The sequence below is a fragment of the Stylophora pistillata genome, chromosome 14 (assembly GCF_964205215.1).
Source record: "Stylophora pistillata chromosome 14, jaStyPist1.2, whole genome shotgun sequence".
In the NCBI taxonomy this organism is placed as follows: Eukaryota; Metazoa; Cnidaria; class Anthozoa; order Scleractinia; family Pocilloporidae; genus Stylophora; species Stylophora pistillata.
This window is the reverse complement of record NC_142532.1, coordinates 2,442,501-2,455,459: the sequence shown is the minus strand read 5'-3', so window position 1 is coordinate 2,455,459 and position 12,959 is coordinate 2,442,501. Positions and strand designations below refer to the sequence as shown.

At 41.1% G+C, this 12,959-nt stretch overlaps 1 protein-coding gene across 1 annotated transcript in view; it reads right to left on the bottom strand.

The window, feature by feature from the left end:
• Positions 1 to 925: 925 nt before the first annotated feature.
• Positions 926 to 12,959, bottom strand: part of LOC111323363 (carbamoyl-phosphate synthase [ammonia], mitochondrial) — a 27,726-nt gene continuing 15,692 nt past the window's right edge. Inside the window, exons 22-42 of the mRNA XM_088745760.1 lie at positions 12,871 to 12,959; positions 12,231 to 12,305; positions 11,674 to 11,760; positions 11,124 to 11,213; positions 10,503 to 10,621; positions 10,069 to 10,210; positions 9,537 to 9,737; positions 8,965 to 9,075; positions 8,621 to 8,745; positions 8,472 to 8,541; positions 8,328 to 8,395; positions 7,690 to 7,765; positions 7,478 to 7,555; positions 7,258 to 7,365; positions 6,342 to 6,431; positions 5,518 to 5,688; positions 5,150 to 5,224; positions 4,570 to 4,668; positions 4,100 to 4,266; positions 1,522 to 1,651; positions 926 to 1,237 (exon numbers count right to left, since the gene is read on the bottom strand). The exon at positions 12,871 to 12,959 is cut by the window's right edge and continues 35 nt beyond it. Coding sequence (XP_088601886.1) covers positions 1,133 to 1,237; positions 1,522 to 1,651; positions 4,100 to 4,266; positions 4,570 to 4,668; positions 5,150 to 5,224; positions 5,518 to 5,688; positions 6,342 to 6,431; positions 7,258 to 7,365; positions 7,478 to 7,555; positions 7,690 to 7,765; positions 8,328 to 8,395; positions 8,472 to 8,541; positions 8,621 to 8,745; positions 8,965 to 9,075; positions 9,537 to 9,737; positions 10,069 to 10,210; positions 10,503 to 10,621; positions 11,124 to 11,213; positions 11,674 to 11,760; positions 12,231 to 12,305; positions 12,871 to 12,959 — 2,276 coding nt within the window. The 3' untranslated portion in view covers positions 926 to 1,132. The remainder of the gene's footprint in view (positions 1,238 to 1,521; positions 1,652 to 4,099; positions 4,267 to 4,569; positions 4,669 to 5,149; positions 5,225 to 5,517; positions 5,689 to 6,341; positions 6,432 to 7,257; positions 7,366 to 7,477; positions 7,556 to 7,689; positions 7,766 to 8,327; positions 8,396 to 8,471; positions 8,542 to 8,620; positions 8,746 to 8,964; positions 9,076 to 9,536; positions 9,738 to 10,068; positions 10,211 to 10,502; positions 10,622 to 11,123; positions 11,214 to 11,673; positions 11,761 to 12,230; positions 12,306 to 12,870) is intronic.

Below are 12,959 nucleotides of genomic sequence, written 5' to 3'. Positions count from 1 at the left end.
ACTGCTTTTCATAATTATTTGATGAAAAAAGGTGTAGCAACTGGAATTTAGATAAACATCTTACTGTTAGAAATAACTCTTGCAGAAGTTCAATTTCATCATAACCTCACTTCATTCCCAGACAAGCTTTAAGGAAAATTTCAAGAGCATTATCTGCACAACCCTTAACCTGCTAGTAGCACAGACCGTAAGTACTTTAAAATTGAGTTTCCTCAGGAGCCCATCGACGGGAACCTAGCTCTAGCTCCATTGATTCCTTAAGCCAACCCTTTTTTAATTTTAGAACCTTTTCACGCGAAAAGTATCATATTTCTGTTGAGTCAACCGCGATAGCAAGATCGGATCACGCTCCCCAGTGCATATGAGCTGATGTTCGTCGTAAAACAGTTGCATCGTCATGGCTCTATTTTGGTTATCAATTTATCTTATTTTGACCATTCATCAAGTGAATGTAAAACGCGTTGGTTATCTCAACCAAATGAAGCGCTCATGTCTTCATTTCATCAAAGCACACGATTTAAACTATTACCAATATGAATCAAATCGGCCAATCGGAACAAAGGAATATATCAGAAGCAGCCAATGAGGACGCAATTGCTCGAAGCGCGGGAAAACGCGTGTGACCACATCGGGATTAGTTTTGTTTTTGCATTCGATTGGTTGAAGAGATGAGGTGAGTTTGCTCGACCAATCACAGAACGAAAAAAAAAACAAAAGAGCAAAAGAGAGAAAACCACTGCACTTTCGAATTTATTTCGACAATGAAGTTCAAATTGCTTGTATTGTAAATTCACATAGTCCACTATGCTTTTAGTAATAGTCTGCTTGTTCCGTATTTTGCACGATGTTGACTAAAGAAAATCTCAAAGTGCTGCGCAAGCAACAAACCGTAAAGTAAAATCTATCATACGCAAAAAACACTAAATTATGTATGCCTCGTTTATTTTTCCCTTAAATATATACTAGTTTACAACCTACACAAATATCTGTCTGAACACACTGTTATTGAATTATACCATTTTTGGTACTTTTTCTCGCACAAATTATATTAAGTCCACAGGAGTGAGCCTTTAATCTTTAGTAAACTTTCTTGGGGGAAGGGGAAGATCTGATGAGTTGCCTGACCTCTGTTTCAAGGCGTTGCTTTTCTTTGGGAGGACTTCTGGTAGTGGAAGAGAGATGTGGCATCGATTTTGCGGCCGGTTTCTGAAAGAGCCTCGGCAAACATCTTCACGACCTAAACAGAGGAGAGGAGACAGTAAAACACACGCGAGTAGCGTTTAGTTCGAAAAATAAACGTCGGAGATTCCCGTTTTTCGGACCACGCGAATTTTGTTGATTAAAGGTTGCTGTTCTGCAGCGAACGCGCTAAAAAAATGTACAAAGTTTAAAAACGCAGGTGCTAAGCTATCGTTCTGCTAACTAAATCTTTTGATTCGCCATGTTCTCATTGCCGTCGCCGTCGTGGTTTTCAGACAAGATCCCTGTTTATCTTAAAAATTCAATCGAATGTCACTATACCTCCAAGTTAGTGATAAGTGGGACTCCACAGTCGATGGATGATCTACGGATGAGGTAGTTATCTTTGATGTATTTGGTGTTCTGATTTGGCAAATTTACCACCAGATCCACATCTTTATCTTGAATCAGTCTACAACGAAACAACGACAGTAAAAGCTGGAGCAATTAAAAACACACTCAACGGGGTTATAACGCCAAACCAACAGCTTAGAGGCACAGGTTCGAAACACATCGAAACCAGAATGTTTCTGGCTTTATATTCTGTCATTTCTTCAATCGCGGTTCACCTGTGGGAATTAATTCGCTTTTTGTAATCAATCCTGTTTCGCGAATTTTGATTATGTGGACATGCCGTGGGTATGCGCACAGATCACCAAGACATCCTATGGGGGATACGCGCAGATAACGTAGACATCCCGAATAAGTGATGGGCGCTGATCACGTGCACATCCTATGGGAGAGCGCGCAAATCACGTGGACATCCCATGGGAGAAGTGCGCAGATGTATGTATGTATGTTTGTATGTATGTAAATCTTTATTTAAACACGGAAAATCATCAGTTACATAATAAAAACTAAGATTAATCAACTGCTTTACATGATTGCCGTGTGGGAATCCTATATATCGACTACGTTAAGATTTCGCCTAAAATGGTTAATGGATGAAGCATTTTTTAAGCTTTTGGGCAGTTTATTCCATAACATGGCCCCACTGTAAGAGTAGCTTCGTTTCAAATAATTGGTGTTTGGTTTGGACAAGGCCAGCCTTCCCTCAGAGTTTCTTATGTCGTCCACAGAGTGACACTGAGAGAAAAGACTTTGTAGATATTCGGGAGCAAGGTTGTTTATAATTTTATACATCATTAGGGCTTTTTGTTTCTCTCGTCGAAGAGATAGCCTCTCCCAATCGAGGGTGGAGAGAAGGTGGTTTAAGCTCGTATCAAAGGGTAAATTAGTAATAATTCTGGCTGCTCGATTCTGTAATTTTTGGAGCTTATCGCTTAAGTAGCCACTTAAACAGTCCCAGACGGGGCTGCAGTAATCAAAATGGGGCATAATCAAAGCGTTATAAATTTGAATTGCAGTTTCTTTGGATATAAAGGGCCGTACACGTTTTAGGGCGCCTATAGCTGAAAAGACTTTCTTGCAAATCTCTTCAACGTGGCTACCCCAAGAGAGTTGGGCATCTATAGTAAGACCTAAAGATTTGGTCTTGTCGACTCTCTTGATAATTTGGTCATCAATTCTGATTTCTAAGTCGTTACATTGGGCAGATAGTCTTTGTCTTGATCCAATAATCATTAACTCTGTTTTAGCAACATTTAGACTGAGCTTGTTAGCTTTCAGCCAACGGCTAAGGTTATTCAATTCAGGGGTTAGAGCTAGCTCAAACTCTGTTAATGTCTTAGCAGATATCGTAAGATTGGTGTCATCGGCAAACATTCTTGGTGCGGCGCCCCGCAGGGAGTTGGGAAGATCATTAATGTATATTAAAAATAGCAAAGGACCCCAATATGCTACCTTACGGCACGCCGCAACTGAGGGTACGGGCAGATGATAGTTTGCCACCGACACTACATCTCTGAGTTCGGCCACTCAAGTACGACGAGAACCACTTAATAGCTGCCAGATCGACACCCAAGTATGACATCTTGCGCAAGATTATTTCATGATCAATGGTGTCGAATGCCTTAGTAAGGTCAATAAAGACAACGCCGTTTAAGAGACCATTGTCGATATTTACCGACCAAGAATTTGTTGCCTCAAGCAAAGCCGTAAGCGTACTATGTAGAGAACGGACCTCTGAATGGCAACCTAATAGCAATCTGTTATCATCTAGATAACGAAAAAGTTGATTGTAAACAATTCTTTCAAAAACTTTGGAAATTATAGGGATTACAGATATTGGTCTATAGTTGTTAGGATCCGATTTAATACCCTTTTTGAAAAGAGGAGTCACTTTGGCCGTTTTCCAATCATTTGGATATATCCCCGTGAGGATAGACTTAGAGAAGATTGAGGTGAGAGAGGGTGCGATGATATAAGCAGCCATTTTCAATAATTTACTCGGAATCATATCAAGACCAGTGGCTTTCTTTTCGTCAATTTTGGACAAAATGTTAGACACAATATCAACGCTCGGAATTTGTAAAGAAAACGAATGAGTAGAGTGTTCTAAATAAGACTCAGGATCAATATCAACGACAGGAATATCTTGTGCTAATACTTGCGCAACGTTGATATTCCATGGGGGACGCGCGCTGATCACATGCACACACAATGGGATATGTGCGCAGATCAAGGGCCATCCAATCTGCTATTTAGCGGTTAAATCTATATTGCGGCGTGCTTGCTTCATGCAACAACCGTTTGTGGCTCTACGACCAGGCGACACCTCCCTAGATTTTCAGAAGATTTTGCACGAAATCAGATATAGACTTTCTGTAGAGAACACTTACTGCAAACGCGAAGATCGAAATTCCTTCCGTGGCAACGGTTTTTAAAACGAAGACAAAAAGGGAAAACTAGGGAGATGATACCGCGAAACAACATCAGCGCGCCGAGCAAAAATTCTTACCTTGTAGCAGTCGGGTTCACGCCAACGCTGTGTAGAGGCCATTCTACAGGTTGGGCTGGAATATTGTGTTCGTTCAAATACTGCGCTGTTGCTTCTGTTGCATATAAAGTAAATCCCAGTTGGCGAAGCTTGTTGGCGGTTGGGAGAAACTTTGGCTGCAAGGATTGCTGTTCAGAAAACAAAGAAAGGAGGATAGAGGTTTTACGATTTTCGTCAATTGTTGCGATCGGCGTATAAAATCGCCGACACCTGGCATATCACAAATTGGTAATTTTTCGCCGATCAAATAAGCGATTCAAATTCGCCGCGATCGGCGAGTAAAATCCTTAAATGTGTCACCGACTCTAAGTTTTCACTTTAACCTAACCAAGGATCGACCCCAGACCTTTCCTTACGGAGTCCGGCGCGCTCACCACTACACACAACCCGGCATCCGGGATCTTAGGATGGATTAGTGACAGTCATCGTACCTGAATACCAATAAGAATGCCTTTCTTAGGAAGACGGAAGCCAGTTGACATCAAAGCCTTGAGAAACGCTGAATTGGCAGTGGATCCAAAACAAGCCACCTGTTCATCGTCAGAAAAAGTAAACGGGTTACGAAACAGCATCGTTTCCTTTGCTGCGCAAACACGTTCAAATCACGAGCTCGTATACAGCACTATGTGCTTGACTTACGTGACAACAAAATTAAAGTAATCACAGCAGCCAATCAGAAGATAGGAAATATTAGGGAGCCAATGAGAACTCAAAGAGAAAACAAGCAAACTGTTTGAAGCGCGGGAAAACGCGTGCGACCAAGTGGTGAGTGGGTTAAGTTTTTGCATTTGATTGGTTGAGACGTTGGCGCACGTTTTGCAGACCAATGACACGGCACGGTAAATCAACACCATACAATCTCTTATCACTTCTGGCACTCATATGAAAATTCCCTCTGACGAAGGGCTAGCGCTGGAAACGTCAGTCTTACAAGCTCTCTAGGGTGGCCAAATTACATTATTAACTCAATTGATAAAACCAAATTACAAATGAAAACTGTTTGCGTCTCACCTCTCCCGTTGATGCCATTTCACATCTCAAAAGCGGATCCGCATCGCGCAGCCTTGGCCAGGAAAACATCGGTGCCTGAACACAGAAAATTAGTATAGAAATATCTCAGTGGTTTTTTTCACGAGCGCAGGATAATGGAAAAATCTGAGTTCCGAAGAGGAATCGAGTCCCAGGCCTTCTTATCCGAGAAGAATAAAATGTCTAACCATTTGCGGATGTCATAGCAAAAGCAACGGATTCTCCACGGTTATTTCAAGACCCTGAGTATTGGTCAGTCAGTCTCTCAACCTCTAGCACTGTAGTCCGGCGTTCTACAACATGAGTTAACCTTTCATGAATTCGTTTTATCTCCCGTTAACTCCACAAACCTTGATGCCGACATATCCAACAGGCTGCAAGGGTGTGGAGAGATCAGGCAGCACGTGTTCATCTAAAGGATAGTTCACCATTATCTTTGTAGCCACAGTGATGAAGTCTGTGCCGACTGTTTTGGATACGAAAGGAAAGGAACGCGAAGCTCGCAGATTGCACTCAATCACCTGGTAGACGAAGACAGGAAAATATATAAATAAGTAACATTCCGGTATTCCTGGCTGCTCCGTATTCTAGATACCCCTGGGGTAGGAGTTGCCCAGAAATGAGCGAAAGCGCATAGATTGCACTCAACTACATGACAGCCCTGCGTTTTAGATACACCTCGGGTAGCCGTTTGCCTAGATTACCTGATCGAGATGGAGAGGAAAATTCCAAAGGTTAGTCTTATAGCAATTTCCCTGAAAACCTCGTATTCTAGATACCCCTGAGGCATTCCCACATTACCTGACGGATTGGGAAGGAGAAGACAAAAGAAAGTTGCATTCCGGCATCCTTTGGAACCCGTATTACAGATACCCCTAGGGTTGGACCTTCCCAGATTACTGTGCTTTGGGACGGTTATTCTCGAAGAGGATACATTTTATTGGATCAAGAGACATCACATCAGAACTGACCCGTAAAGATAAGTCAGTAAAAACTAAGAGTGTTTAAATGAGAACACAAAATTAAAAAGAGTCTTAACTGATCAACATAAAAACGTTTCCAATTAAAAAAGACAACAACACAGATTCAAGAAATGAATGACGTACTTACCTCATTGAAGACACCAAGTATCTTAGCACCCTTTTCTACTATGTAACAACATCAAACATCTTACCATGATTTCATTATCTTTGGCTAAAAACTGCGTGTTGAACGGACCCGAGATGTTAAACTTTTCGGCAATTTTCCTGGTTGCTTCTTTTACCTGTTAAAATGTTTTCACAATGTATTACTGTAAAAATACGGCTCAAACCCTGCAGCTCTCAAACCAGATAACTGCCCACATCTACCGTCGTGCAACGTTTGTAAACGATTTATCGCAAAAGAGAGAACACCCTTAAGAAATTTATATTTAGAATATGGTGACACAGAAAGAAAAGGTCCAAGCGAAAAGGTAATAACACAAACCCGACCACACCCAAACGTGAAAGGTAAGGTAACCTTAGCGTTATACAGCTGCATCTAACTCGTGCAGCACGTGGCGGCACGTGCTAAGCCACACCCACATAATTACATCGATCGAGAGTTCTTGTCTTCAATTATATTTAAGTGCTATGCATTATGATTGGTTCTTACTCATAAACTTTTGAAAGAAAGACGCAAAGATGAAGTCACCATTAAAAACACGTTGCCCCTTCATTTTATAAACCAAATAGATTCCACGTTGCTATGGGTTAGTTCTGTAAGAGATCACGGAAGATGTCAAAATGTGGCGTGAGCATCAATGACATTCTCGGCTACGCCTCGTGTGCCACTTTATTGTTCTTATCACATTTCGACGTCATCTGTGATATACTACTGACGTCATCTGTGATATACTGCTGACGTCATCTGTGATATACTACTGACGTCATCTGTGATATACTGCTGACGTCATCTGTGATATACCGCTGAACAGACGCACAGCAACATGGAATCCATTTGTCAAACAGCGCATTGTCAAGCAACCTCGTTCTCAGGGTCTCTCGTTCTCCAGGGGGGCGGGAAGATGATAGACCCTGGGAACGAAGTTGATTGTCAGGTTCTCTAACCTGAGCGATATCTTCGTCACTAATTGTCTGAGGAGGTAAGATGAGGGTGGCGTCCCCTGAATGTACACCAGCATTCTCCACGTGCTCAGAAATAGCATGGGCGACGACCTGGGACAGAGAACAACATGGGCGACGCATCAGTGTCAAAAAAACTCTGAACATTCCAATATTGCGCTAAAATTTCCCTTTCCTTGACTCGCTTTCAGGCAACTACACCAACCTTTCCATTTTTAGCAACGGCATCCATTTCGATTTCCCGAGCGCCCTCAATGAATTTCGTCATCACAACAGGATGGTCCTGAATTCAAAACAAAAGGACAAATCTGAGGAAATTTCCTCTTGAGAGCTAATTGCAACCATCAATCCAGACAGAACTTGACGCTCTGCCAGATCTAACACCAAAAAGAGAAAAAAAAAAAATTACAAGCATACCTGCGACACTCTGGCAGCCTCTTGTAAAAACTTTTTCAGTTCAACTGGACCGTAAGCTACATTCATAGCTGAGCCACTGTACAGAAAAGAAACAGAACAAAGTCGTTTTGTATTATTTCTCAGCCAATAAATCAGGTATGTGCTACTACTCTTCCCGCACCTTACCCGTTCCATCACTTTCTTAACTCCTTGACCCCTAAGAGTGACCAGGATCTAATTTCTCCTTACAATATCACCCCTGAATCACACATTAAGATCACGAGAATAAAGGAAATGATCACCAACTAAACAAGCTCTTGATTGTTCAACAAATTCTCCTTGTCAGCACCTTAGGAAATGTATAGAGAACAGTATGGAGAATATGCATACTGATGTTAAGGGTTAACGCACTAACAAAATTTTTCATCGTGTTTCCGTCAATAATTATGATCATTATTTTTTTAACCCGCAGTTTGTTTCACATTTTCAATTCTTTCCCTCACTTGCCAATTTAACGCGCTAACCAAACTTTCCATGGTGTTTTGCATCTGCCATTAGTTGCCATACTATCTATTGTTTCGGAAGCTACAGGCATATGGTTATATCTACAAGATTGTTTCTTTTTTGTGTACTACACAACAAAGAACAATGTTCTTTACCTTAAAACGTAAGAAGGTCTCAGAAGACATGGATATCCAACGGTGGCGGCAAAATTCAACGCGTCATCCTAAAACAACAAAAACATATTAAAATTTTACTTCGCGACAGTTATCTGGAAAAGGCTCACAAAAGCGGCTACTCACCACGGACGAAACAGCTCTCCAAGGCGCCTGACCCACTCCTATCTCGTCAAGAGTCGCGGAGAAACGAGACCTACGAGAGATTAAATAGTCTTTTCAGCAAGATAATTCAGAGCGCGGCTTTTGTCCACCAATCGTGAATCCTGTCCAACCTTTCTTCAGCCGCATCTATCATCAGAGGGGAGGTACCCAGGACATTAACACCATTCATGTACAGCGGGAGAGCAAGGTTATTAGGAATTTGTCCACCAACTGAAATCACGGCACCATTGCAGACCTGTAAGATACAAGTAAAGGAAACTAAATCCTTCACTATCAAGTGTATCACAACCGCGCCTTGTTCATATGCCCTTGATAACTGGAAACAATTCAGATATTTCTTCTAGTTTGGCACTGTCGCAAACTAGATCTGTGGTTCGTTGTTATTTTAAAACGGTCATTTTAACCCTTCATAATCATTCTATGTGTTGCAAATTTACCGCTTCAAAAAACTTACCTCTTGCTGGTATATATCCAAGACTCTTTCAAGGGAAAGTTCCTCAAAGTAAAGGCGATCACATTCATCATAATCTGTGCTGACAGTCTCCGGGTTATGATTCACTACGACCTGATAACGGCAAAAACATCTGTGTTGCTGGTATGTGGGAGGTTAAGAACCTTAACGCGATCAGCAATCGGTAAGAGTTTTTTTTGAAACTACTGTCTTCATCTCAGCCGTTTGGGTGAAGGGTGCTCATTGGTTAGTGTACTGGACCCAGGGTCGAGCGACCGTTTGTGCGATAATATAAAAAAATTAACTTAAGTTGTGAATTATCTTGTCTACGAATACACTACAATGACCTCAGCCAGGTATAGAAACCTCGATGGGTATCTGAAGGTTTCGACCCACTGCAAATCCGCCCCCATTTGATGGGGCGAACTCGAAATGGGCGAAATCTCCATAAACTACCTGGGGGAGTTCGGCGCAGTTGACCCTTTCTCGCTCAAAAGTTTTCGCTCCAAAAACGTTCGCGCAATATCTTCCTAATATATTACAGAAACAGCTGTTCACACTTGATATAAACCTACCGTGTTGATTCCTAGGTTTCTCAAAGTTCTGATACAAGACACTGCACACCAGTCAAATTCGACACTGCTGCCGATATGATACGGGCCACACCCAAGCACCATGACACCCTTGTCATTAAACAACAGGTCATGTTCATCGCCATTGTACGTCATGTACAGATAGTTCGTCTTCGCTGGATACTCGGCTGCCATTGTGTCGATCTGTTAAACAAGTACATGAAAACTTTAGGTCACAACCAGTTGCGGCATATATATTTTTTTAATTTGGAGCCGAACATGATTTGAAATAGGCTCGATTTCCACCTCTTTCCGAGGTCCGGTCTTTTTCGTTCCTCCCAGAGAAGAGTCTCTTCGAATCTAGATTTGGAATTGCAGTGGTTTCGCTTCATGGATTGTATGATCGGCCGAGAAAACGCACTCCACCTTCTCGACCAATCAGAAGCAAAACTTCACTCAATCACGCCCGGAGAATTGCATTTTCCCGCGCTTGACGTCGTCTACATTTATTGCACCGGTTGAGCAGGGTACATACCTGTTTGACCCAAGGCCTCACGCCTTGTTTAAGTCTCTCGTTTCTCATATCGTTTTCTGGCACTCCTATCAGTCTAGCGAGCTGTCTGTCGGAAAAACCAGCTTGTTTGGCTTCCAATAAGTCGTCCCGCTGCAAAGATCCCCTAAAAATGAAATAAAATGGTTAAGAAGCCTATTACTTACATCAAGGTCACATTCAACCTTCACACCCTCACATCAGTAAGCATATTCTCCATACTGTTCTATATATGATTTCTCAGGTGCTGACAAGGAGAATTTACGGTTTAACAATGAAGAATTTCTTTAGTTGTTGATCATTTCCTTTATTCTTGTGACTAAATGTTTCATTCAGGGATGATATTGCAAGGAGATATTAGATGTGGGTCGCTTTCTCTAAGGAATCAATGGGTTAAGACGAAGAAGAAAATAGCTTACAGTTTCTGATTCTTTAGATCTTTCTCTATTTCCACAATACGATCCAATTTGTGCAGGAACCAGTGATCAATGCTGGTCAGTTCGTGTATTTGATCCACAGTGTAGTTCTGGTGAAGCGCCTGGAGATAAAAAGAAGCAGGTTTGTCAGGTCATACTACATCTTCACTCCAATGCAAAGGAAGTCAATGACACTACTAAGCAAGTTCTCCCGAGAAAAAGCGTTGCGAGACATGATGAAACATCGGCCGCGAGTGAAACTACGCAAAGACAGATTCCATGGATCAAAGTCAGAATCCGAGCAACTACACACCCACCCCTCCCCTACTCCAACAACAGTCAACTGATAACAAGTTAGGGTTGGTGTTAGCTCAGATACTAAAATTGATCCGATTCCAATAGGTAGCAGCGACGTAACACGTCTTAGCAACCTTTTATTTTCATGCCATATGGAGATTTTTTTAAAAAATTTTTGTATCTTTTCCCGAAAAAAAAAAAAAAAATCGTACAAGTCCAAACTGGTCTGAACTTTTGGCGTATGTTCGCATCCGTAGAATGGATAGCGGTGACTTGTGGCGTAATGTATCTCCGCCTTCCAACTAAAGGAGAGGGCTTTTTCATCACCTTGGCGATGGAGTATACTCTTGTGTTTGATGGAACAACAAGCTCATCTTCAAGTCTGCCATCTGACAATTCCTGATGCATACTGGGAAGCTACAAGATAAAACAAGCAAGCAGCGGGTTTCACACGTAAAAAGAAGACAGCTAAAAGCATTAAGGGAGGCTGGTTCACGCTTTGTACATCGGCTAAATTGTTTAATTCCCTCGTTTGTAATCCGTTTTAACCCGTTAAATTCCAAGATCTGATTGTTAACTCTCTCCTCCAGCTGCTACACATTTCCTGTAAATTGGTTAGGAGAATTAAGTGTCAGATCAAGTTACCAACTTCTACCTGATAAGTTTAAATATTCTCATTACCTGTTTGCTGGATAACGTATGGATATTACAGGGAGAAGTTACATGTTGATCACTTCGGGGAGTTTTAGGGTTAGTCTTGTCCATCCTTAGCCTCTTTGTTGCCCCGTCTCTCACAGATTTAAAGTAGTCTTAAATATTTAAGAGTGACTCGAAATATGAAGACCTCAATTTTAAAAAATTATTTCATAGTATTTACCTTGGACACAAAGCCATCTACTGAAGGATGAACCATACGCAAAGCTTTCTGGAAGCTCTCCTCAAATGTTCGACCGATCGCCATAACCTAACAAATATGTATTCAAAATTTATTTCTACAATCAAGCTGGCATATAACCGTCTAAAAGAGTTCCCATACTTTGGGAAGACTGTGCAGCCATACGCAAAACTGTCCTCAATAAATTACCTTACAAATTTTGCAAACTTGATGATATGGTAAAACTATCTCATCAGAGCTCTGTTTGTAAAAGTGGCTAAAGTGTATATTAAAGAAAGTTTCAATGTAATATTGTACTGGTTCCATATTCCCTCTACGAAGAGTGTTTACTAAACCAGCCGACAAGAAAGTTAGAGATAAAAAACTATAAAGCTCAGAAATATAAAGTTGCCTGAATAGATTTCTATAACATCAGTTCTCAATATCACCAAATCCGCGAAAACTAAACCTTTAGTTCAAAAACTGGAGTTATTTCTTCGGTATCTGAATTTGACAAATTTCGCTTATTTTACATCCAGCGGTTAAAAAGGAATTCTAACCTCTCCAACACTTTTCATTGAACTGCCGATCTGTTTGGAAGTCATGTGGAACCTATCTAAGTCCCATCTAGGAATCTGTAATCGACAAAAAGGACACAGGAATTAATTGCCTTATCGTTGATGGCTTTTCGTGGAGAAAGCAATTCTATTCATTGACTTAAACGATAAAAAATACTACTTTGTGTCACTTTAGAGGGTTTTGAGTGAGTGCACGCTTTCCAAATGAGTTCTATTTGCTAACTGTCACGTATAGAATTTGCTCGAAAAATGAAACCCCATTTCTTTGTCTGACTTATATGTTAATTGCTTTGTAACCGACTCTGGTGGAAAAAAATGAGGAAAGAACGAGTTATGTCAGACTTTCTAGGGATAAAACAAAAAGGAAAATCACTGTTGTTTGGGTGTTTTTCTCTCGAACTTCCTCCTTGAGAAGAGAGAGAAAGAACGCCGTTTATGCGGACGGGAAAAATTTAGCTTTGGTCTCTGCCTCTCAGGTTCTTGTACAGTGAAGGAAAATAATTAAACATGCCATGAATAGGAAACATTTTTCTATACTAAGGTTAAGTCTGTTAATTTTGTTGTTAGCGTTTGCATTTAACGCATTATCAATCTAGCCAGAGAGAGAGAGAGAGTATTGAACCTTGGTGACAATGTAATCCAGGCTTGGTTCAAAACAAGCTGTTGTTTGCTCTGTTGTGGAGTTCTTGATGTCAGGAAGTTGTATTCCAA